The sequence below is a fragment of the Haemaphysalis longicornis genome, unplaced genomic scaffold (assembly GCF_048455015.1).
Source record: "Haemaphysalis longicornis isolate Haplotype H1 unplaced genomic scaffold, Haemaphysalis longicornis Haplotype H1 scaffold_9, whole genome shotgun sequence".
NCBI lineage: Eukaryota > Metazoa > Arthropoda > Arachnida > Ixodida > Ixodidae > Haemaphysalis > Haemaphysalis longicornis.
The window spans coordinates 7,708,071-7,731,135 of record NW_027526460.1 but is presented as its reverse complement, the minus strand read 5'-3'; the positions used below and the strand labels follow the sequence as shown (position 1 = coordinate 7,731,135).

The following is a 23,065-nucleotide window of genomic DNA, read 5'->3' as shown; positions in this document are numbered from 1 at the left end:
TTGTTTGTTTATCTGTCAGAAAGTTTTTTCAATGTCAACATGGGTGGGAAATAAATGCTTTCACTGTTGTTGTCCCTACCTGTTATTTGGAGAATTTTTCCTATCTGACTGTTTCCCCAAAAAACTGGATATATGCACAGAAATATGCAGGCATACGGCTACGCTTGTAAAATCTGCTTGAACAGGTCACAGCCGCATCGCCACCGACCGCCATAGGCCTGGTGCGGCCAGCCATTGTCTGTAGTGAACTGAGGTCAATCTCCCTTGGTTGGCATGGTCATGTCTCGTGCTTCCCGAGCGCACGCATTGCGTCTTCGTCTTCTCTTCCCTTCAACGTCCCATTAAAGACAGACCTCGATGGTCACTTCTCTCCCCCCCTGACGCTCTAGTCTTGTCCTTGGGGGTCGACGGATCCCACAACGCTCTTCTCGGTACCGCTATTTTGGGCTATCATTCTGGTAGTACTTGGCTTTGTTTTAGGTTGTCCCGCCAACGCCAGATAACTAGTGTAAGTATTGCCTTCTCTGGCGTGCCTTGGTTTGGCTCAACGTTGCCACATGGTAACAAATCATTCAGAGCCGTAAACGTAAACAAGAGACCAAACGTGTAATGGGCGATTAGCCGGGCACCGAGTGCGGACTAACCGCAGCGACCAAGTAGATATTGTTTGTGAGTATTTTGAAATTGTGCTTAAGCCCAGCGTCCTGTGGCACCGCTCAGTGATTGCCTTCGTGTTACACGAGTTTTCGGATGCAAGAGCGTTTGGGACAGCAGCAATCAGATTTGTGTCAGGCCTGAATTGTATACGATTGTCTAACTTGTATCAAAACATGCAAAACCAAACAAAACGAGAGATTTTTAAACAAAACAATTCTTTATTTCAACTCCGACATGTATATTATAGAGAAGAGGACTAGAATCATAAATTAGAGAATACTGTGCCCTTCTATAAACCTCTGATGCCGGAAATGCGAACAACTTGAAGAGATGAGAGAGTGTAGAGAAAGCCACCCGACCCAGCGCCCACACCGGTATTTGTGCGTCAAACGGTTGGCTCCCCCTTTATATATTATATGCGTGCGTATAGACCGTCCTCTTAACTATAATATACTCGCAACAGGTCAACAAACATATGTGTCACATATACTCGCAGTGATGAACACAGCCATTCAAAGGGGCGAGCTACAGGCCACCTCCTCCGCAGGCAAATGACGCACTCACACACGCGCTCGCACACTCGACGTCGACATTCGCTGGTCCATCAACAGGCACGGATCGGTATCTTACAGAAGCGCTCAACTCTAGACACAGAACACAGAAGCTTTGATGCGGGTGCAGGGATGATTAGTAGCTCGGGTACTTCAGCTGCTCGGCTCCACCGTTTCCGTTGCCGTCCCCGTGGTGGTGGGGAGAAGGCAGCTCCTGGGTCGCCGTGTCTCCGCCGCCTGTAACCTTGCCTTCCCCGTAGTCTTCGCCCCCATTACCGTAGTCCGACGGCGTCGTTCCCGGGCCCGCGGAAAGCTTGCCGCCTCGGTGTCCGCCGCCACCCCCGTATCCGGGCCTGCCAGCGTCGCCGTAGTCGTCACCGTCAGCGCCAGTCACGTCGGCACCGGTGCCCCCGTGCGTCGGTCCTCCGTGTGTGGGACCTCCATGGGCCGGCCCCGTCGTGCCTCCGTGGTGGGGTCCGCCATGGTGGGTGGTGTGAGCGGGACCAGTGTGAGTGCCAGGGCCGCCATGTGTGGGGCCAGTGTGGGGACCTCCGTGGGTGACGCCAGTGTGTCCAAGGTCACCGTGGGTGGGACCCGTGTGAGTGCCAGGACCTCCGTGTGTGGGACCGGTGTGAGGGCCTCCGTGGGTGACGCCAGTGTGTCCGAGGTCACCGTGGGTGGGACCCGTGTGAGGACCATGGTGAGTGACGCCCGTGTGCCCGAGATCAGCGTGGGCCGGACCGGTGTGCGTGCCAGGACCACCGAAGTCTGGACCACCGTGAGTGTGCCCGGTGTGGGGGCCTCCGTGAGGGACACCGGTGTGCCCGTGGGCGGGACCAGTGTGGCCAGGACGGGGGTGAGTGGTACCCGGGCCGAAATCAGGACCGCCGTCTGTAGGGCCACCGTAAGTAGGGCCCGTGTGATCAAGGCCACCATGCGTCACTTCGTGGGGTGCTCCCGTGTATCCGGGGCCGTGGTGTGCTGGTGCCGTATGTGTTGCGCCGGGAGCTCCCGTGAACGAGCCTGTGGGTGTGGTAACGGGGTAGCCCACGGTCGTCGGCCCGTGCCCCACACCCGGTGCGCCGTGCTGTGGCTCCGCGGGACCGAGGACACCTCCGGGGACCCCTCCGGATGGCCCTGAGCCCTCGGGCGCTACGTACAACTGCGAGTTGAGGTGGTAGAGCCCTGGCGTGTCTTCGCATTCAAAGTTGTACCACCAGTCGCAGACGAAGAACTTCTGGTTGAAGACGGTGCCGTTGGGGCAGAGGAACGCGTCGTGTCGGCCGTCTTCCTGGCAGATGTGGAAGACCTGCGAGAACATGGACCTTTATGAGCAAGGCACGCGCGATATATTGATGACGTGGTTTTATACAGTTCATAGTATTAAAGCTGGACTGAGCGCTCATTTAAAATTTGTCTTCAAAATGAGGAGGAGCGTGATCCAGCATTGTTTGATTTGGAAATGGGCTGTAGTGCTCTTAACAGGGGTTTATTCAGAATTTAGATTTTGGGGAGTGCCAAAATCCTCCTTGGGGGGGGGGAAGGGGATTGGGGGGGGGGTGTTGAAGGTGCGTGTATAAATTCCTTGGTAGGGTCCTCATGGTTGTAAAATCCCTTGGGAGGAGTATAAATCCCTGGGGCTCTAGCACTGGAAGAAAGTTTAGCACAGGTTTTTGCCAGGAAAGGACAATTCAAAGCTGTTCAATTCGCTTTGTCGTATTATTGTAAACAGTTTCCACGATCCAATTTCTTGACAACGTAATTTGCTTGGGGTACGGGGCTACACAAACGAATTACCCATGATTTAGTGTCACTGTAGTTTGCTGTAAGGCGTCTGAATAGAGCGACCCTTATTAAGGAAGAGGCTTGCAGAGGCTTGCACTCGCAATCAAGCGCCCTACTTACTTGGCACTGTGCGTCCATGTCACCATAGTAGCCAGCATACTCCTGGTCTTTGCAGCTGAACTCAGTGCGCGGGACGGCACTGTAGACAGGATAATCTTGCCCGGGCGTGCCTCGGATAGCCGGCCACGCTTGGCCGTCATCTCCGTGGTACTGCCCGTCGTCGTGTGCACCACCGCCAATGTGCTGCTGTCCGGCGTGAGGACCCCCGTGTGGAATCCCACCGTGTTCGGGTGGAGGCAGCGTCGTTATCTTCGGAAGGCCAAAACCGGGGGTACCAGTTGGCTCGTAAGGCCCACCAGCGGGGCCTGCCGTCACGCCGTCTAGGCCTCCGGCTGGTCCAGTGGCGTGGTGCCCTGTGAATCCATGCGATGGAGTGACGCCGTGTCCGCCAGGGGCTGGAGTGTCTGCGGGTCCGCCCGTGGCCCCGTTTCCATCGAAACCGGGTCCTCCTGGGTAGTCGCCAGAGCTTGGGCCTGTCGTCTTAATAGGCTCGAAAGTCGTGTCGGGTCCAGCGCCATCACCAAATGAAGGCCCCGTGACTCCACCAGGCACAGATGGCGTGTAAGCTGGAGCGGGTCGCCCGTGGCCTCCGTGTCCTCCGTGTCCTCCGTGGCCACCGTGTCCACCGTGTCCATCGTGTCCAGCTGGGGCTCCCGTGGCCTTGAATGGTTCGAAACGATCTCCCGTATGACCGCCGTCTCCCGTGGTAGGGACATGCCCAGTGTGGCCGCTGCCAGGATATCCCGTCGTTCCTGTCACATCTCCATTGGTGTGTCCATGAGGCCCAGCTGTTTCGTGGTGTGGCCCAGCTTCATGGTGCAAGCCCGGGCCATGGTGTGGGCCAGTCGTGTGGTGTGGAGTGCCGGTATGGTCAGGGGCACCGGTATGGTGAGGACCGCCCGTATGGTGAACCCCGCCTGTATGATGCGGTCCCCCAGTGTGGTGAGGACCGCCGGTGTGATCGAGACCACCGGTGTGATCGAGACCGCCCGTGTGGTGAGGACCTCCAGTATGGTGAAGCCCTCCTGCATGCTGGGGTCCTCCAGTGAAATGAGGGCCGCCTGTGTGGTCAGGTCCTCCGGTGTGGTGAGGGCCGTCCGTCTGGTGGAGGTCTCCGGCGTGGTGAGGTCCTCCGGTGTGGTGAGGTCCTCCGGTATGGTGAGGTCCTCCGGTATGGTGAGGTGCCCCAGTATGATGAGGTCCCCCGGTGTGGTGAAATACTCCGGTGTGGTGGGGTCCCCCGGCATGGTGAGGTTCGCCGGTGTGGAGAGGTCCTCCGGTATGGTGGAGCCCGCCAATGTGATGAGGCGCACCGGTGTGGTGGGAGCCCCCCGTGTGGTCGGGGCCTCCCGTGTGGTGCAGTCCTCCGACATGATGGGGTGCTCCGCTATGATGAGGCTCGCCGGTGTGGTCAAGGCCTCCAGTGGGGTGAGGGCCTCCCGTATGGTGGAGGCCTGCATGGTGAGGACCGCCGGTGTGGTGGAGAGCTCCGTCATGGTGAGGCCCCCCAGTGTGGTGGGCGCCACCCGTGTGATCGGGGCCTCCTGTGTGGTGAGAGCCGTGTCCTGTGTGGCCGTTTGTGTGCCCGTATCCATCCCCATCCGGACCACCGTGGCCATGGTGTCTTCCGGGCCCGTAACCTCCGCCGTTGGGAGCCGGAAGGTCACCGTAGTCTCCCGGTGCCGGCGTGGTGGTGCCAGAGATCTGGTTGAGGAGCTCGTCAGCCCCGCCGTAACCGCCCGACAGCCTCTGCGCACGAGTGGGAAAGGCCGCGCCCCGGGAGAGGAGCACGTCCGGAGGTCAGAGCAGGCAGAGGAACAGAGTCGTAAACCGCGATTGCATCAGACAAACTTCCATTTCCCGCTAGACTTCCTGGGTAATCAACTATCGGCAGATCGATGTAATACCCTGCTTGGGGGCGAGGGCGGTTCCGTTAAATCTATACAAAGGCGCTGTCCGGCGTTGCCTTTTCGGCGTAAAAAGGTGGGTTCTTCACGCAACAGTCAGTTTAGTACCTTCGGCGTCGTTCACGTGCGAAGCCTCCGAGCCGATTTTTAATGTATAAGCAGACCGAAGCGGACGGCTCGCTGTAGAACGAATTTTCCACGAGCGCTCGAGGGAATGGCAAAGGAGGAAGTGAAGCGCACGGGGCGTCTTTTTCGGGTGAGAGCGACCACCCCCCTTCTCAGCGCGCAGTGCGATGGACGAGCGGGTTTTCTCAAAGGTCGCTCGGACTACTCCCGTGAACGACCGACATCGGCGAGCTACTGCAGGCTGCTGCACCGCGTGTCAGCGTCTAAAAGCCCATCGAAGGACGAGTAAATAGAGCCTCCAGGAAAGCGGCGCACCGCGGTGGTTAAAAAAAGGCTGCCTTTTAGACAGCGGGCATAACGGACCGCGTGTATATTTGGAAAAGACCGAACGCGTGAATGACGTTTCGGACGCGGGTTTTTGCTTTGCTTCGGCGCCAAGTTCGTGATCGGGAAGCGGCTGGGCGAACGTCTGCCGTCGATTATAAAACGCGTGCATTACACGTCCGTCAACGTCAAGTAAGGGTTTCGCTATATTGCGTGCGTCACTGGTTGTTTTCTCTGCTACCCATGTTACTCTCAAAAATATAGTTTGGACGTCAGCCTAAGAATTGGCGACGGCAATGGCGAAGTGTGCGTTTCATATTAAAAGAGCGCCGATGAATACGCATCATTATAACAACGCGTTCCCTGAGCAGCCTATTTCCGCGCACCGGTATACATAAAATTTCGTTGCATGCAGTAATTCGGCATTCATTTTATTATTTGTGGTCACCTGTTGACTCTTAGTCAAGCGTGTTTTTTACCTCTTGGAAATAAAAATGTAGGTCAGTAGAGTACCGAAAACTTTGCAGATAATTGTTTACTGCACCATTATAAAGTTGTTCTGTTCAGAAGCGGATTGTGAAGCCAGACCAGCCAGCCCAGTCTTCGGGTTTCTAGTTGGTTGAAGCGGAACGGTCTGATTAATTTAAAGCCCATTTCCACCTGTGCGCGAACGTCTACCAATATACTACTATACTTGCCAAAGCTGCGTCGGTTCATTGGCATATGTGTCCTTTGACGATTAAAACACGTGATGCGACAAAGAAAAAAATTGAAGCCGTTCCACTCAATGTGAAAGCTGTCGTAAGTGCAGAGCAGTGATTCGCCATAATGGGCTGTAGCGCCGTTATCCGCTCACTGCAACCACCCAACGCATTTCAAATTTCCCTCCTTCACAGGTGCTTTTCCTCCCGCGCGTGCCGGCGTTGCACTGTCACTTTTTTTCGCTTACTATCGTAAAAACCAACCCTACGGCCGTTCTCAACTAAAGGAACGCGTGCGCTGCCGGTGAATTACGTATATTTTGCCTCAAATGTACCTATAGTTTTCTTTGCGCTAAACAACGGGCAGATGTAGGACAAGCGCGAGCGGTTTACGAGTTTCGAACGCTTATGACTATATAAACCGCTTGGCTTTAGAAGCCTCCGGGGTACGCCGCAAACGTCAGCGTTGCCACGGGATGCCCTGTTGCTTTATTTGGGTCCAGCGAGTGAGCTACGACGACAAGGCGCGGCCCTAAGGTGCTCTGCACTTAAAACACCTACAGATTGCAATGCCGAAATAACGCAACAAGCCGCTCGTCATTCCCTCCCCTCCACGACCCTGGCAGGCATGCGCGACGGCGGTCCAACGCCGTGTGTCACCGGCCGATCGAACGGGCCAGCCAGCCAATCGGAAGTCTGAAGCGGCGGAAGAATACACAGGAGGCAAAGAGGGGGCGTCGCGTGCTGCTCTTGACAAGGACAACCTTGCTTAGCTGTGTTTTGTATGCGCTCGCATTGACGAGGCCAATTGTGAACTGGACAAATAGAAGAGCGAGAACACCAAACGCGCGACTGCCCTTGCGTGGGTGCAGGCGATAATCGTCGGCACTGCTGCAACAATACCATGCTTCTTTTAGTGGGCGCAGGGTCGCTTCTTAAAGTCATAAGCACGACCAAGGCTGCCGGTAAGAGAGATGGAGGTTTGAATTATGGTCTGACTGTCAGGGGTGTGAGATTTACCATCGGCCATGTCTTTTACTCTCATGCTCTCCATAATGCAGCACCCGAACTAGAGAGTAAGGTGCATTTGGCAAAGCCGCCGCGGTGAGCCCAAGGACGAGGGCTCGATTCCCAGCCGCGGTGGACGAGATGGAGACGAAAACCGCAAACGCCCGTGTGTAGATATTTCAGCCCCCCAATACGGCACGCATTATAACTCAGGGGTTTGCCTTCGTTGCGATAGAGTCCCAAAATTTGAATGTGAAGTTGCCTTGCATCCGACAACGTTCTGGATCCACAGGCGTTTGTTTTTTGTTTTGTTTCGTTGTGTATGCGCGAAGCAGTACGCCTCTTACCACGTGCGGAAAATGCTTAATTAAATTAATTTGAAAAGCTCAAGGTTTTGTTCCTTTCCATTTATGCACCTTACCACTTAGATTCTCTATGCAGCGATATAAATAAAAGAAATTTTTGTTCATTTGGGCACCGGGCACAGAATGAGTATCGACCAAGCTTGATTTGTTGCACCTCCCTCCCTCTCTCCCTCCCTCTCTCCCTCCCCCTCCCTCCCTCTCTCCCTCTCTCTCTCTCTCTGTTTGTCTCTCTCTCGCACGCTGTTTTATAGCGTTCAATGCGTTCGCAAAATATATATATAAAGCGCAAGGAAAGGCCGTCTCCGGCGACGGCGGCGGTCAGTGTAGCCTCCTCCCAGAGAAAGCAGTAAACACTGAATAGAGCGGCCGTACTCGCGCGTAACCGAGTTTTCGGTCGGCACATGCACGCACCAGCCGACATCCCAGCAATCGTGGATTTACCGGTGCCGTCAATCGTTCGGACGAGCGAACGGAAACAGAACGATAGGACGCCAGGAAAAAGAAAGCTCTCCCCCTCGCTTGTTCCCCTCTACACAGTGCTTCTTAGTACGGTGCATTACTGGTTGGGGCTGAACGAACTAATGAGGTCATCCAGAATACCCGCAATACAGTCGAGAGCGTAGCCAACTTCGCATGCGTTGCACCGGTGCGGCTCATCCCTCAACATTTAATGGCGTCTTTCTTAAGCGATTCCCAGAAAGGCATCAAGAAGCTGCTCGAGCCAGGAGTGATGTAAACTCCCAGATACTGCGACAACGCTCCACTGACCTTAAAATCGATTCACCCCTCCAATATATGCATTTTCTTACTCATGGATAAGGATATGTGTTAGCGCTTTTAATAACAATGTTGAGCAAGGTCCTCGGAGGCGTTGCCAAATCACCCCCCTACCCGGCTGGGTAAAATCAAGACAGACTGATCAGTTGCAGTTGCGAACGACACCAGCGAGGATTGCTGTACTAGATGGGAGCAGTCTGTCTTGATTTTTACCCAACTGACCAAAACGCTTCCGCTCACTGACTGGCCAGCGTCACTGTTAATTATTGATAGTGACGGTGGCTAGTCAGTAAGCGGAAGCGGTTTGGCCGGTTGGGTAAAAATCAAGACAGACTGCTCCCATCCAGTACAGCAATCCTCGCTGGTGTCGTTCGCAACTACAACTGATCAGCCTGTCTTGATTTTACCTAGCCGGACAAACCGCTTCTGCCCACTGAATAGCCAGCGTCGGACATGGGTCACCGGGTAGGGGGGTGATTTGGCAACGCCTCCGAGGACCTTGCCGTGGAACCTGTTTTTGTTTTGAAGTAGTCTACCTAAGCCTGACAAGAAAGTTTTCTTCGCGAAAACGTTTTTTAGGATATGCCCGGCAGTAGAAGATATCCAGCGCAATGCTACCGGGGCTGCCTCTGTCCGGCTCGGCCTTTCGCGAACACAAATTTTACGCGCGTAGAAGAGGGGATAAACGTTGCTTCGTGCGCGCTTGTGAGCACGCTAAAGAAATGGTCCGGCGCTCGCCCGTTTTTCTAAACCTCGGACCGCTACTTTCGTGCCCAATGCACACAATGATGTCCCCGTTCCTCGACCGGGCAATCTCCCGCGCTCTTTTTTTCTTCTTCCTCTTCGTCGCTCATCATGCAGCCGTTTGGAAATGGATGTTTGCAAGGGCTATTACCTTAATCGGGGCCTGCGCTGGCAGGAAGAGCATGCCCGATTCGAAGCCGCGCGTCTCATGACGACGCGGCCACCAAGGCACGCGACTTCCGGGAACGGCGTTGTCGTATACCTGTCGCCGCACCTGTTCCGTGGTCGTCGTGTTTTGAAGACTCTGCCCGCGACAGGCGTACGGTTCACGCGGGAGGAAAGGGGCGGCGAGAAGGAGCAAAACGAAACGAGAACGAAGCCGCGCCAAAGCTGTCTCCGCAAAACCTGAACTCCGTGACGATGGCAGAGACGGGAAATGCGTGGCGAGAACGGCGTTGCTGTAAAAAGCTGGAAGAACGACGTAGCCGAGAGAAAACGCAGAAAACTACGAAGTGAAAGGGCGGGAGTTTTAGTGTAAAGTATTTGTCGATGCTCGGCGCTTTCCTTGCCGACCGACGCGCTGACATTTCTTTTTTTTTTTTACACGATTGTTCGCGCTTGAGAAAGAGAATAAAGACGTCACAAATGCTGCCAAGAACGACACGCGTTGTCTACGTGGCGAGACACCGAATAAGCCAACAAAAGCGCCGCTAAGGATCGGAGCGCGGCGGACAAGCTACTTTCCCAGGAGGGGCAGATAGTTGCTCCTGCGTGGCGCTGCCTGCGTTAGTTGTGGCCGTGGGCAAGGAAGAGCCGGTGGAAGGGCACGTAACAACGTCAGTCTCGGCATCGTGACCTTATTCCTACCGAACAATAGTGAAACAGGCGGGGACCTGGGCTGTTGCCTAAACATGTCCAAGGAAGAAGAAGAAAAAAAAGAAGCGAGGCGCCGAAGAATAACGCTGAAGTTAGAGGGCAAAAATGAAAACAGTGTTAAACTGAAAAAAAAACGGCAAGAAAATAGGGCAGCGGAGAAACCGCAACACGAGGCGGAAAAAACAAAAATCGGCCTGATAAGCCGCGATGGCCCGGCGGTGCCTCTCGGGGAGGGTAAGCAGACAGCGCGTGCCTTGAAAGGCGGCGGATTGGTCGGTCACGAGCAGTCCGGCGAGCAGACCGGGAGAGCGCTTTGTTGGCACAGGGAGCCCGAATGACGAGTTGAAGAGGTCGAGACACGAGGCGGAGAAAACCGACTCGACCACTAGAACATTCCGGTGGTCAGTGCGCGCGAAGGAACCAGCCAGGCTGACCATGACTGAGGGGAAAAATACGAAGAGAGGGCTCTTCTAAACTTAGCAGGTCTCGTTTCCAGGTGACGCCACGGCGGCCGTTCCTTTAACAGCGGGCTTTTCGGACCGAGCTGACGCGGCGCGCACGAACGCCTTCGGCCTTGCCCCTGCCGAGTTACATTATGGCGGCGCGCAAAGTGTCTTCACGGAGCTACTATTTGCAGATCCGCGCGTGGCGTCGCATCGGTATGTCGTCCTCCGGCGTTGCGCGGCGGCAGGGTCGTTAAACGGCCCGCGATTGTCGTCTACCGCCTGGTCGCCCTCTGACCCTCATCCGCGCACGTCTTCTTCTTTCCTTCCTGTCGGAGTCTTTGTGCGCTGCCGCTCTCGTATCGCCCGTCGAGGCTGCGCTCGGCGGTGTACGTACGTGGGACAGCAATGATTAGCTCGAGCAGTTTCATTTAAACCTCCGAGGTGGGTATGCGCGAGATCCGTGCGGGTGCGCAGAGCCCAGATAGGCCCCCCGGCGCTGTGCGCTATTGTGGGGAGACAAAGCGAGCGCTTAAATTGTGTATAAAAAGAGACGCAAAAAAAACTGCCGGCCGTAATCGCGGGGTTTTGCACCGGCGCCTCCGAACGTGGGATCCTGTGCGATAAAAACCCATAGCGCGTGAGAAACGCGCGCGCTCCGAGCGCATTTGCGTTTTCTGTTTATAGCGACGAGGCATCCCGCGAGCGCCTCGTGATTGCGGAGTTCCTCCCCTCGAGCGAAAGGACAAAACTCCCGGTGCTCCGTCATTGTTTCGCCCGACAATGTTAAGCGAGGTAAAATAAGCTCCGCGGCTTCGGAGAGAATCTTTCCATCTACGCGGTTGAGGAAGTAGTGTAACGTAGCGCTCGTGCTTCGTAAAAGCCTCCGCATGAGAGACATTGCGATGCAAGCGTTAATTTCTGAGCCTAGTGGGGGTAGCAGTGGAGGACGACAGAACAGAGGAATATCGCTGAACGGAAGTTGTTGAACCCAAGTTGTCCCTTAAAGCGTAGCTTCTTACTTCTTAATTTTTTTAAATAAAACTCCCCGACAGTTACCGTAGAGCTGGTGATAAATTGAGGAATTTAAGTGATTTTTAAATGACGCTCTACTTGAATAGAACCATCTGGACCTAGTTGTTTCGAAGATGGATCTTTATTTTGTGGCGATAATACGGCTACGGCAGTATGTAAAGCTGCACCGGATATTTAGGACACAGCTGAAGCTTTTCCGCGATTTAATTACAGTTTACTCTCTCTCTCTCTCTCCCTCTCTCTCTCTCTCTCTCTCTCAAGCGATCCGAATCGATGTTTCGGAGAACATGGCCGATCTACAGTGAGGGCGGCACCCCACATTCTAGCACCTGACCGAAAAGTATTCGTCCACTCGTAATATCTTCAGTAAATGTTTCCACTTTCTTCGAACCGGCTGAACAATGTTCTGTTAAGAATGCGAAGAAATAACAAGAAATGGATACACGCTTTAAGCACGGAAAAAGGTCACGCAACGAACCCCGACGCTATAAGGCACGTTAATCCCCTTAAGATGTCGCTTCGCGTCAACAAATTTAAAGTGCATTAGGATACCATAATCATTTCAGGCGTTCACGAATATCATACCGACAAGCATTGTGCGAACGCGTGCCTTATTTACGCTGCGATACACGGCGGCGCGTCGCCGAAACTGTACGCAGTGGTGGAGCAGTTTCTCGTACTCCTCCTCCTGGGAGAAAAGAGAATAAACTTACCCTTGCACTGCTGTCGGCGACGAAGGACCCTCCTGGAATAGATGAGACCAGAGAGGTGCATATAAGAACAAGCATTGTGTTCGCGTGGGCAAATATGATCCCACAAGCGCTTGTGAAATATATACCATGCCAGAGCTACAGACTTTATCTAGAAGAAAGAAAAACCGGTAAAGGACATTGCCGGAGTGCTCTGAATATATTACAAATCACATTAGCGAATGACGACAGGCCTTGCTCAAAGCACCCCCCCACCCCCACCCTCCTACATACACACTTGCTTAAATGTGCCAATTCGACTAAGAAAATGGATTCTGGGTCACGTTGTATTATCCCAACAAACCGCGTGTTGGCGTGCATATTTCTCCCAAGCGTTGTGAACTTTTAAATGTTTCATTCAAGTGTCCGGCGGAAAATACCTTGTATTGAGCACAATAGGGCAACATTATTTCAGGAATTTTAACACCGGAAAAAGTGATCCCGCGTCGTATCTTCCCGTGGTACCAGACGGTGGCAAGGCTGGAGCCATGAGCGGTGAATGGAGAATAATGTCGCTTTCCGACAAATTGACGCGCGCAAACAATTGCTTCGGGTTCTGGAAAACGTAAGCTCTAACTCAAGCTTGTCGCGCACTCGATCTTTTTCGTCAGTTGGCCCTTTAGCATTGCTCTGTTCCGTTTTGTTAACTAATGTGTGTTACCTAAAGTATGTAACGCAGCTCCGCGGTACTGTTACCCATAAATGTATTTAATTGTCTATTTTATTTATTTGTTTGTTGATTCATTTGTATAAAAAAATCCTACAAAATAAAGTGCATAAACCAGAGGCAGAATTTGGACCCTGAATGTGCGGATGCTGCTTGCGGCGTTGTGATACGTACCGATGAGGAAGAGGAATAGCAGGCGAATCATCCTGAAATAGAAAAGAAAAGCTTTCAGTGGAGAATAAATAGCAACAAAATGTCCCTGAAGCATACGGAAGAAGAGTGGGTACTGCTTATTGGGTGCCATGCGTACATGCAGCTAGAAGAAGACGTGAGGAGTTAATGGGAAGGACACAGCGCACAGTGATTTCTCGATCGGAGAGGCCGGCATTCAAAATATGCGGCGGCCAAGTAAGTAGTCCGACAAAGTCGGCGCTGTGTCTGTGTAGATGGCGAGGTTTTAGCGAAATACGAGCAGCGCTGCACGACATAGAATTGAACGCACCACAGCCGAAACTAACTAGACATTTGGACCAACCTTATCACTTACGCTACAAATGGGTTTGTAAATAGCCTCTCAAGGAAATATGAAAGGGTTAATATATTTTCGGCGTGAATGAATTTTGCACCCCACGAAGAAATAGGCTGGCGTTCAGGGCTTCTGTTAAGGATGTTTTGAAGGTCCTGTAATCCCTTAACGCCCATTTAGTTGCTCGACAAATGTGCAAGATGTATGCTTCCCTGCCGGGAGAATTTTTCGAAACACTTCCTTCACCATTACGCCGCGTGTAGCTACCCCGAAAACGCATTGTGCGTTAAAGAAAAAGACAAAAAAGAAAAAAAAACGTTGTTCTTCCGTTTAGATGGCACGCCCGTGTTCCTACAGGAAACAATTTAGTAAAGATGACGCAGTCTCTATTGCATGCAAGCAGGCTTGTATGACCTCCTCTGTTTTTGCGAACACGCAGTGCCGGCAGACGTTGCATGTCGATCGAACCATCGCTCACTGTCACGAGCGCGAAGGCACTGCCCCCCCTCGAGTCTCGTGTTTGGCGCAGCGCACGTCGTCTACCTGGACACTCTCGCTTTGTGCTCCTCACTATAGTTTATTTCTTAGACGCGTCACTCTTCGGGGTCATGTATATCGTCCCGAACCGCCACGTTCGCACGTTGTTGATACGGTGAACTGCCATCCACTGTTGCATCACCGACAAATGAAGTGCAAGCCATATTTGCGTCAGAATCAGAGCCTTTAGACTAGCTGTCCAAATTATTTTTTAAACACGAATTCATGAAGATTTCGCTGACGTCATATCCGACACGGAAGTGACGCCAGTACAACGAAGCAAGCGGCCTGTAAAGGGTGCACCCCTGCACATAGAGTCTTCTTGCGGGGAAGCAACCTTTAGTACTAAAGCGTACGTTATACTTGGGGTTGTTCGTTTTCGGGTTTTATATTTTAACAAAGAAGTGTTTGATGTCGGGATGCACCAAGATTTCACTGACGTCATATCCGTCACGGAAATGACGCCAGTACACCTTTCCCGAAGCGACCCGCCAGCAGGACATCACTCGTCAAGCACACCCACAAGACAGCCGCCGACCCGCAAATCCTGCTCAGCTGTAGATTTCGCTGCACATTTCACTTTCGTGTTTTACCGATTCCTATGACAGAGGAATCAACCACAGTTTTTTTAAGAACCAATGTCTGTTTTATATAAGCCCTGTAACTCACTTGTATCACCGTTCAGTATTTTTAGCTCATTGCATTTGCACAGTGTGCGTGTAAATACACAGGTGCGCCGAACGAAGAAGAAGACAAAAAAACAAAATACCACCATGCAGTACTGGGCACAGTACCAGGCAGGAACATTTTCCCTGAAAACGATCTTGCAGGCATGCGGCTGTGCACAACTCGCGGCAGTAATTGGGGTCTTCGCTTGACAGTATGCAGTTCGAATTTAATGTAAGCGAGGGGCCACACACCATAAAAAAGTAAGGGAAGCTGTAGCTGGACAAAAACAGGAAGGGTTAGATTAGGTCGCCGTGCTTTTTCCCTCATGGTGACAACTAAGGGAATTTGAGTCCTGCAGAAATGCGAGCTGCGATGTTAAGCGCTTGCTTCATGCGTTTTCTTATTAGCCTCGTGTAAGTGCCAGGAAGAATGAAAGGGAATACAGTAAAATGGCTAGTTGGGCAAGTTGGTACGGTTCATGGTGTGGCACAGCGCGAGTGACGAGGCACGAAAGAAACGAACACAGGACGAGCGCTGCGAATTTTGTCCCTCTTTACGTCAATGCAAGCAACAGTGCAATTACAGGTAGAAATTGCGCTGTTAGAGTCACTACCCCCTGACTTAGCGAGCAGAGGTCGGATAAGTCCTAGCATTCGTAGTTTAACGCATCTGTCTCTCTTTTCTTATTCCGGTATTTGTGCACAATAGGTGAGCTGAAGACGTCCTCGTTGACGGGGAGGAAGCTACCCGCGTCAATCTAGGCTACGCCCTCTATAGCTGCAATCGGCAGTGTCCCCCCAAGCATCACCGGCAGTGCCACAGTCGTCCTCCCCGGGCGCGTCGTTGCTATGGGTCTAAGAGATTGCGCCCCATAATGCCAGTTTATGCGACGGCACGAAGACGATGCTAAAAGCAGGCGCCCAGACGGCACCTTTATTGGCTGTCGTCTGCGCGGCTCATAAGGCCCGCGTGCTGTCGTGGCTGCATTGTTTTCTAATGCGCCCTCGAGGCGTCACTCACACATTGCGGCGCCATTGTAGCGACAGCGCGTGGCGGCGTCGGCAGCACACCGGTTCCAAAATAGGCTGTGCGCCCCAAAGCGGGAAGTGGGTGCTTCGGGCGGCGGCGAAAACACTTGCCGCGTATATGTGTACGCATAGATACGCGGCCCAAAGAGGTGTCAGCGCAGATGGCTCCGCGATGGACGCCTTTCACCTGGCCGTGCGCCGTAAGGTGTGCGCCGGCCACCGCAGCTTCCGATGCGGCCTCCCGGCCTTCACAACGCCGGCCACGGCGCACACAAACTCGGGAGGAATGGACAAGGAACTGGCGTTTCCTCCCCAGCTACCGGCCTGGCTGGAATGACGCGCCGGAGAACCTGTGCATCTGCGAACAACGTTTCGGGGAGGGAAAGCGTTGTTCTTGTCGCTATTTCTTTTTATTCTAAACATATATTTGCCTTGTTGCGTGTCCGTCTTCCCTCCTTTGCTTTGAAAGGGGTCACCACCGGTTGCGGCAGTTGTTTTTCAGGAAGGAACGCGAGTACAATTCTGCCGCCGCCGGTGGGATCACGATAGTTACAGGCTTCTTCGTACACTCAAAAGGAATACGATGGGCAAGAGGCAGTAGCGTTCGCCGTGAATCGGGCTCTTATACCGGCGCTATATTTGTACCTTGTTGTGAAACAGAGTCGTGGGTGGCGCGGCTGTACGTTGGAGAACAACCGTGACAGTTTGATTAAGGGCTTCGGCTGAGAAAACCCGCTATGGCGACAGGTTTCTATGGTTTCAGCCTGTCACTTGTTGGTGCACTTCAATGGCTCCCGTGTTGTGGACTGACGCAACTTCGAATGCTTATTGTGCTATTTATAGCGTTAGCCCTTTAGTCCCTTCCTGCGTTTACTCTTTTTCTCAGGCATTACGAATTTGAGGGGGAAGACGTGCAGATATTGATAAAACGGTATTTTTGTCTGCTATGTACAGAGCCTCTGACCAGTGCGTCCACACAGTTCGTGGCATTTCGTTGCTTCCGGAAAGCGCAGGTTGCATCCAACGGCAAGGTCGGCAATAGCCAAGACTGACCTTTAACAGCAAAGCTGCTAAGCAATTCGTTGATTCCGGCGTTTCACAACACTCAGCATAAAGAAAAGAATTTACCGGCACCAACAGGATTCGAGCATGTGTCTGGTACACCAACAAAGTTGGAGTCAGTCGTATTACCCACTGGACTACAACTGGGATTTTTTTACTCAACAATAGCGTTATTTACGTGAATAAATATGGTTACAAGTTACATGAAAGAATGATATATGATATGCAAAGGTACGAGAGCACAGCCAAGGGGAGTTAGTTCCCGAGGGTCAAACGGCTTACTGACTCGGCTGCGACTGTGGGGAGAGGAATCACGCCACCTGCTCGACACAGTACACTTGATAGGGTACACGTTAAACTAGGCGTAACGTTACACGTGGCGCATAGTTTAAGTGTACGCGTTCCATTCGTTCGTTCTGCTTCTTCGATTTGCTTCTTCTTCGCCGTTATAGCAACAAAAATGAAGTAAAGGTCGTTTCGGCAGCGAAGAAGAAGCAAATTGGTTGCAATCGTGGACTTAAGCGGCGTGATGGTCGTGAAAGTTACGTGCAGTTTCGCTACTTTCAAGTCCTACGCGTTAGTGTGAGCTTTCTGGTTTTTTTTTCTCATTTGTATTGCAATGAGATCAATATAGGCGCTCTACTTAAAGGATGCTCATGTCTTTTGTAATCGCTTTAGTTATCATCCGTTCCAGACGTGGTCTTTTTGTTTGCTTTGTAGGAAACAAGTTTGCGATATCAGCCTGCAAAATAGGGATACGTAGGTTGCAGCTTTGATAGTTTAAAGCCTTTGAGCTGAAGCATTTTCTGGCCGTAATAGTTTTTCTGTAAACAAACCGGTTTTCAAAAAAAAATTGAATGGAAGGAAGGGCTAAGTGGTGGTGCTGGTTGAAACGCATTCGCTCTGGTTTCTAAGGTTGGGGTTCGGAAAATTGATGGTCCAGTTTGCTTTTATTTTTGCACGTGTTTTTTTTTACTTTAAACGGCATGAAGGTACGCATGATAAAGCTCGCATCATTTTCTTTGGCCAAGCCTTGAGGATGATCTCAATGCTAGTAGCATCATGGATATTGTAAACATTGAGATAAACTGCATTATGCACTTGCATTTGAACCTGCAGGGCGGTTTAATTTGATGAACGCTAAATGAGGTCCACATGTCAATGCTGCAAGCATTGCAACGCTACGCATCAGGGATTTGTTCTGTGCGTGTGCCTATAAAGCTTGTACGGTAAGCTTTTGCGGTAGGAGCGGGAATCTCAAACAAAAGTGTCCACCGTTAAGTTAAGTATGCAGTGATTTGTAAGTATGTGGGTGCGAAAGTACACCCTCTTGAAAAATGTAGGTACGTAGGAATTAACTTTGTAGGACATTTTAACGAGAGGTTGGCGCTGCTAAGGCCGACAGGTATGGTACTGAAGGCGACTGCATTAGCGCTGCATTAATTGAGAAACAACAGTAATGGTCGCCTCCTTCACTGTCAGTATAGCTAAACAACCTATTACCCCGTAATGATGAATCAACGCCACCGGTGGTAGTACAGACCACATTCAATAGGAGCTGCGAAAAAAAAAAAGCCGGTTTTCTGTCACGCTGCTTAACTCACAAGTCGTCATTGATTAAAGTTAGTAGATAATCACTATTTAGCTTTTTTCCTCATCTTCCTTCCTAGTGCGTTACCGGTGAACCAGAGAGCTAGGTCGCAGGTTGTTGGTGTCCATGGTTCTTCCGCCGTAACGGTGGCTCCTCCGCAATACACGTGTAAGGCGGGAAAGCCATTGCAACTATCACTGTGGCGAAGCTCTCTCGGCGTTTTTCGGGAAGGCAATCTACAGCGCTGTAAAATTCAACTTTACGCTTTATAGCGCGCTCCATAAACGCTTTGTAGCTTTAGAGAACGACGTTATAGCTGCAAATATCCGTCGTATTTTGTTTAAAAGTGGAATAATTCACGCACCTAGGGCTTCGACTGTTCCTTCTTGTCAAGAGCAATCATTTGCTGGAACGACCTCGCGAGACAGTCTACGACAAAATATCATTGCTGCTCTCTCATTTATATTTGCTGAAATTATGAATACTTTTTTTTCCCTGTCTGTCTGTGCTATTGGCTTTGCAAGCGGGTTTTCGTATGCTTAATTTATGCTATTGTAACAATGTCGCAATGTTGTTAAATAAATAAATAAATAAATAAATAAATAAATAAATAAATAAATAAATAAATAAATAAATAAATAAATAAATAAATAAATAAATAAATAAATAAATAAATAAATAAATAAATAAATAAATAAATAAATAAATAAAAAGGTTTTACGTTCCCCTAAGAGCAATTTAGGACTCTCCTATCCCACCTCGATCTTCAACTCCCTCCTTTTTTTGGACAAGCCCCTAATTTGCATCTACGTATAATATATTCGCTTCGGTCCCGTCTCCATGTCTCGACACTCGCGCATTTTCCATTACAAGAATCGCTAATTCACACCAAGACTGCTGAGGTCTTCCGCCCCCTCGCTCTTTCTCAACACCCTTGGGGCCTTCTCTGATTCCCGCCTGCAACGTTAATGCATACAGGCGGTGGAACACGACATGATACATCCGGGCCGTGTTAGAATATGCTCATCCGATGTGACACGCGGTTTCGCAAGTCCCGGCGTATACGGTGAAGGCACCAGACATGCTCAAAATGCACTCGTGTACACGAGCCCGCGCCTTCGAGCTGGACGTGGATGAAAGCCATTCTGCAGGCCAAGCCTGCATCCGGGACAGATCTCAAGCTGAGACACGTATAGAGGGCCAACAGCAACGAAAACACTCACTTGGGCGTAGCACAGTACGCTTCGTTGAGCACGGGATTAGCATGAAGTCCTGTGGGGTGCTGTATAACTTAGGTTACGGGGAATTCCCAAAATGGGCTTTAGGGAAGAATTATCAATGAGATACCAAACTACTTTCACAAACTGCTCACTAAGCACGATAAAAGGCACTGATGAGTATTTTACCTGAGGGTGCTGATGGCCAGAGCACACGGGAAAGTACGTTCCATTCGCATAATTTGACGGTAACATGGTTTTCTAATTGAAGGAAATCAGGTGAATTCGAATGAACTCAAACAACTGCTTGAGTTATGAAAATTTAGTCTAGACTGAATTTTCATTTCTGTATTGCATCCAGCGCTAACCAAAACCTGCTTTTCAGCTCATCCTATACTTCTAATCGAGAGAAAGAGAAAAAAACTGAACTGACAGCAAGCTTGGCAAGCTACTTTATGTGGAGATGCGGAAGAGTGAAATGGAGTCACGCAAGCATTAACAGCCACAGGAAGCATTTTCAGGGGAAGCCCCAATTTCTCGGGGCACTTAAGTTTGGTTATGCACTTTTAAAGCGTTATGGCTTCCTTCGGTGTTACTTATCCAAAGATTTTGCTACTGCTGCTATATCATGCTTGCGTCTCTTTTCTCACTTTCGTTTTTTTTTTCGTCATTTGGCGCGAACTACACCGACAGACAGACTGACGCCCCTTTACGCCATCAGAGTTCTCCGCGGGTGAGGTGCCCCTCTTCTACTCACGTGCCCTCACGTTCAGCTGTCACGAGACGCGACGTCATTGCCACGCGCGCTAGGTTAACTCTTGCTACGCCGCTCTCAACGTGCTGTTGCAACGTGGCGGTAACGCACTTGGCTCTTACTCTAAGGACCCGGCTTCAATTCCATACGGACTTAAAGGTTGTTTTTTTTTTATTTACTATTTTCCCGGCGGCCATTTTCTGCACCGCACAACGACGACGTCGGTTTTCCGCACAATGAGGAGCTTAAGGGTATCGCCTTATACCTCGCCTTTAGGAATATTGTACAGGCCTAGCTGCAGCAAACGCCTGCCCGCCCGTACGTACGTACGCAACGAAATCAACCCGCTGCTGGGCGCCACCGCCCATTCTTGCCGGCTGAGGGGTTATGCACAGGGATCCGAATTGAACTGTACACGTAGTAGAGCCGTAGTTTTCGGATTTTAGCTTATATTGGAGATTTTCGGGAGCTGTAAGCAAATACATATGACCCTTTTGGAGCTTGAAGCATATAGATAGACCAAGGCGTGCTGAACCACAAGTCTGAAACCCACGCCCAATCTGACGTCACACTCATAGCCATAATTACCCTGATAAGGAGGATTCCTCTGACCTCTCCACTGCTTCTTTTAACCCCATACGGCTTCAATAGATATAGAACAAAAAAAAAAAAAGAAACTTAGAGCAGAGTTGGGATAGTTGGGGTGCGGTTGAGGTGAGTGGGAGAATTCCAGGACCACTTATCCTAGCTAAGGATGTTTAAGAATGCGTCGCTACGGTACACACGACCTTTCGGCATAACAACTAGCAAGCGCAAAACACTAATTAACGTTAGTGGGCGTACATGACAACGTTTCAATGCAAGGTCGCCTCGCATTCTCGCTAGCATGACGGAATCCATAGATATCGCATGGAGTATGAAATTGGGGCTTAAAACAAAGCATAGCTTTATTTTTGTTAATTTTAACATTAAAAATAACTTTATTCTTCCCAAAATATCCAACGTTCAGTACTCTTGCACCTTTTGTCGTTCTCTAAGCGCTAGAGCCTGCTTTCCCCTTTCGCGTCAGTACACGGGACGTCGGCCAAAGGCACGAGAAGATTCATCATGCTATTTGCGCTTCCCTGCCATGAAAATACATGATAAGGCTTTTTGGCAACCATTTCCCTTTTACATTTGAGCGTCGGAGCAGTTACTTGCCGGTGATCACGAGAGGTATGTGTGCGTGTGTGTGTTTCAGCGGAGCGGTGGTGATTTTGATTATAAATGTCCTCCCGAAAGCCCCACAGTAAGGCAACACACCTTCTGTATAGGGATGCTGCTGCTTCAAACGGCGCGCACAGGGACTTCCCGAGACATGAAGTTGGTGAGCTCCTACACTAACACATCAAGACGCTATCTCCTGAGCGGTCGAGAACCCTTACAAACACGCAACTGAGGCGGCATCACAGAAATCTATACAATGCTGCTATATGCTCCCATTAACATGACGGCGGCGACATTTAACTTCGTGGTTAATTTTCTGCGTCAGCGAAGATGATGGCGTGAATATCGTGATGGTTAACAGTTTCCTTTTTGAAGAATCTGTTTCACTGACGAAAACAATGTCGATTGTCCGTTTGTATACACCGGTACAACGAGGAAGCGAGCTATACCGTTACATCCCCCCAACGCGGGGTGAACAGCGGCGCTCTGACATAAAACTGACGGATGTCTTGCATGCACAAAATGAACCACATATTTACCGCCAGCAACATATCTGCGGTTGGAATTACCGTTAAACACAGTATAGGGCGCAAGAGAATCTCACACTGTGAACATTTCCGCGGTTTAAGCTAGCAGCTACGATTTTCACGTGCAGGGCTTAACTGCTTGAAAGGAAACAATAAGAAAGGGAGTGTAAATCGGCGAAAGGACACGCAAGAAGGAACGCCGGCGTGGGCTACTCGAGCGTCGCTGTATATCCATGGTCACAGAGTTGCGGGTAGCCGGCAGTCGTGAGCGGTGCCGAAAGGAAGTGGCCTTTGGTGGCAGCCGGCACGAGGTTCGGAAGCATCGGCAGAAGAACGCAGCACCCCCGGGGGATGGACTCCGGCGCCGTGTGCCTTACCTGGTGCTGCCTGGCGGCCGCGGCGAGCAGCGGAGCAACGTGGTGTACGGCAGGCACGCGCCACGAATCACCACCACACAGTCTCTGGCCGCTCGCGGGGAGCGGGAGCAGCCTGTTGTCAGCAGAAGCAGAAGAGTGTCGTCCCCGTGCCGGCGCGCACCGATCACCTGCGGCCGATGGAGAGCACTCGGGATAGGAGGGGAGATGATGCACCTCAGAGAGGGCACCGCGGGCACCTTATATACAGGAAACCATCCTCCGGACCACGTGACGACGGCGGCGGCGGAACGGCGCGCTCGGGAGGGGTTTCACTTTCTTCGGATGCTCCAGATTCTGGGCGGAGAGGAGCCGAGGGGGCGCTTTCCCCCTCGGATACTTCGAGTGACGTACGCCGGCTCTTCCGAAGAGCACTCTCACCGCAGCTCCTCCTCTTCCTTTTCCCATCCGACGTCGCGTCGTCTCGGATCATGCCGGGATCACGTCACCGGCCTTCGGTCGACGACGTCAAAGGCTCCTCCCTGCTCGCCCCTGCAGCCACTCTATTGCTACAACCGAGAAATATGAATAGACTTGAGAGACAAGCGTCGAGTTGTCGTCGAAGAAGGGGAAAAATGAGCAAGGTGACGGCGGCGACCTTGCGGGTACACTTGCCGACAGGTGAATCAACGGTGGCTGTTTGTTTCCCAAGCAGTGATGCTTAAGGTTTTCGGGCCTGACAAGCAGCTATTGATGGTCT

General features: G+C 51.3%; 1 protein-coding gene across 1 annotated transcript; it reads right to left on the bottom strand.

Moving 5' to 3' along the window:
* Positions 1-855: 855 nt before the first annotated feature.
* Positions 856-22,616, bottom strand: LOC144152719 (uncharacterized). Its single transcript, XM_077684125.1, has 5 exons — positions 22,330-22,616; positions 13,010-13,041; positions 12,133-12,164; positions 3,114-4,862; positions 856-2,517 (listed from the first exon to the last, which is right to left on the bottom strand). The coding sequence occupies exons 2-5, from the start codon at positions 13,038-13,040 to the stop codon at positions 1,345-1,347; spliced, it is 2,985 nt and encodes a 994-aa protein (XP_077540251.1). The 5' UTR covers position 13,041; positions 22,330-22,616; the 3' UTR covers positions 856-1,344.
* Between the last annotated feature and the right edge of the window lie 449 nt (positions 22,617-23,065).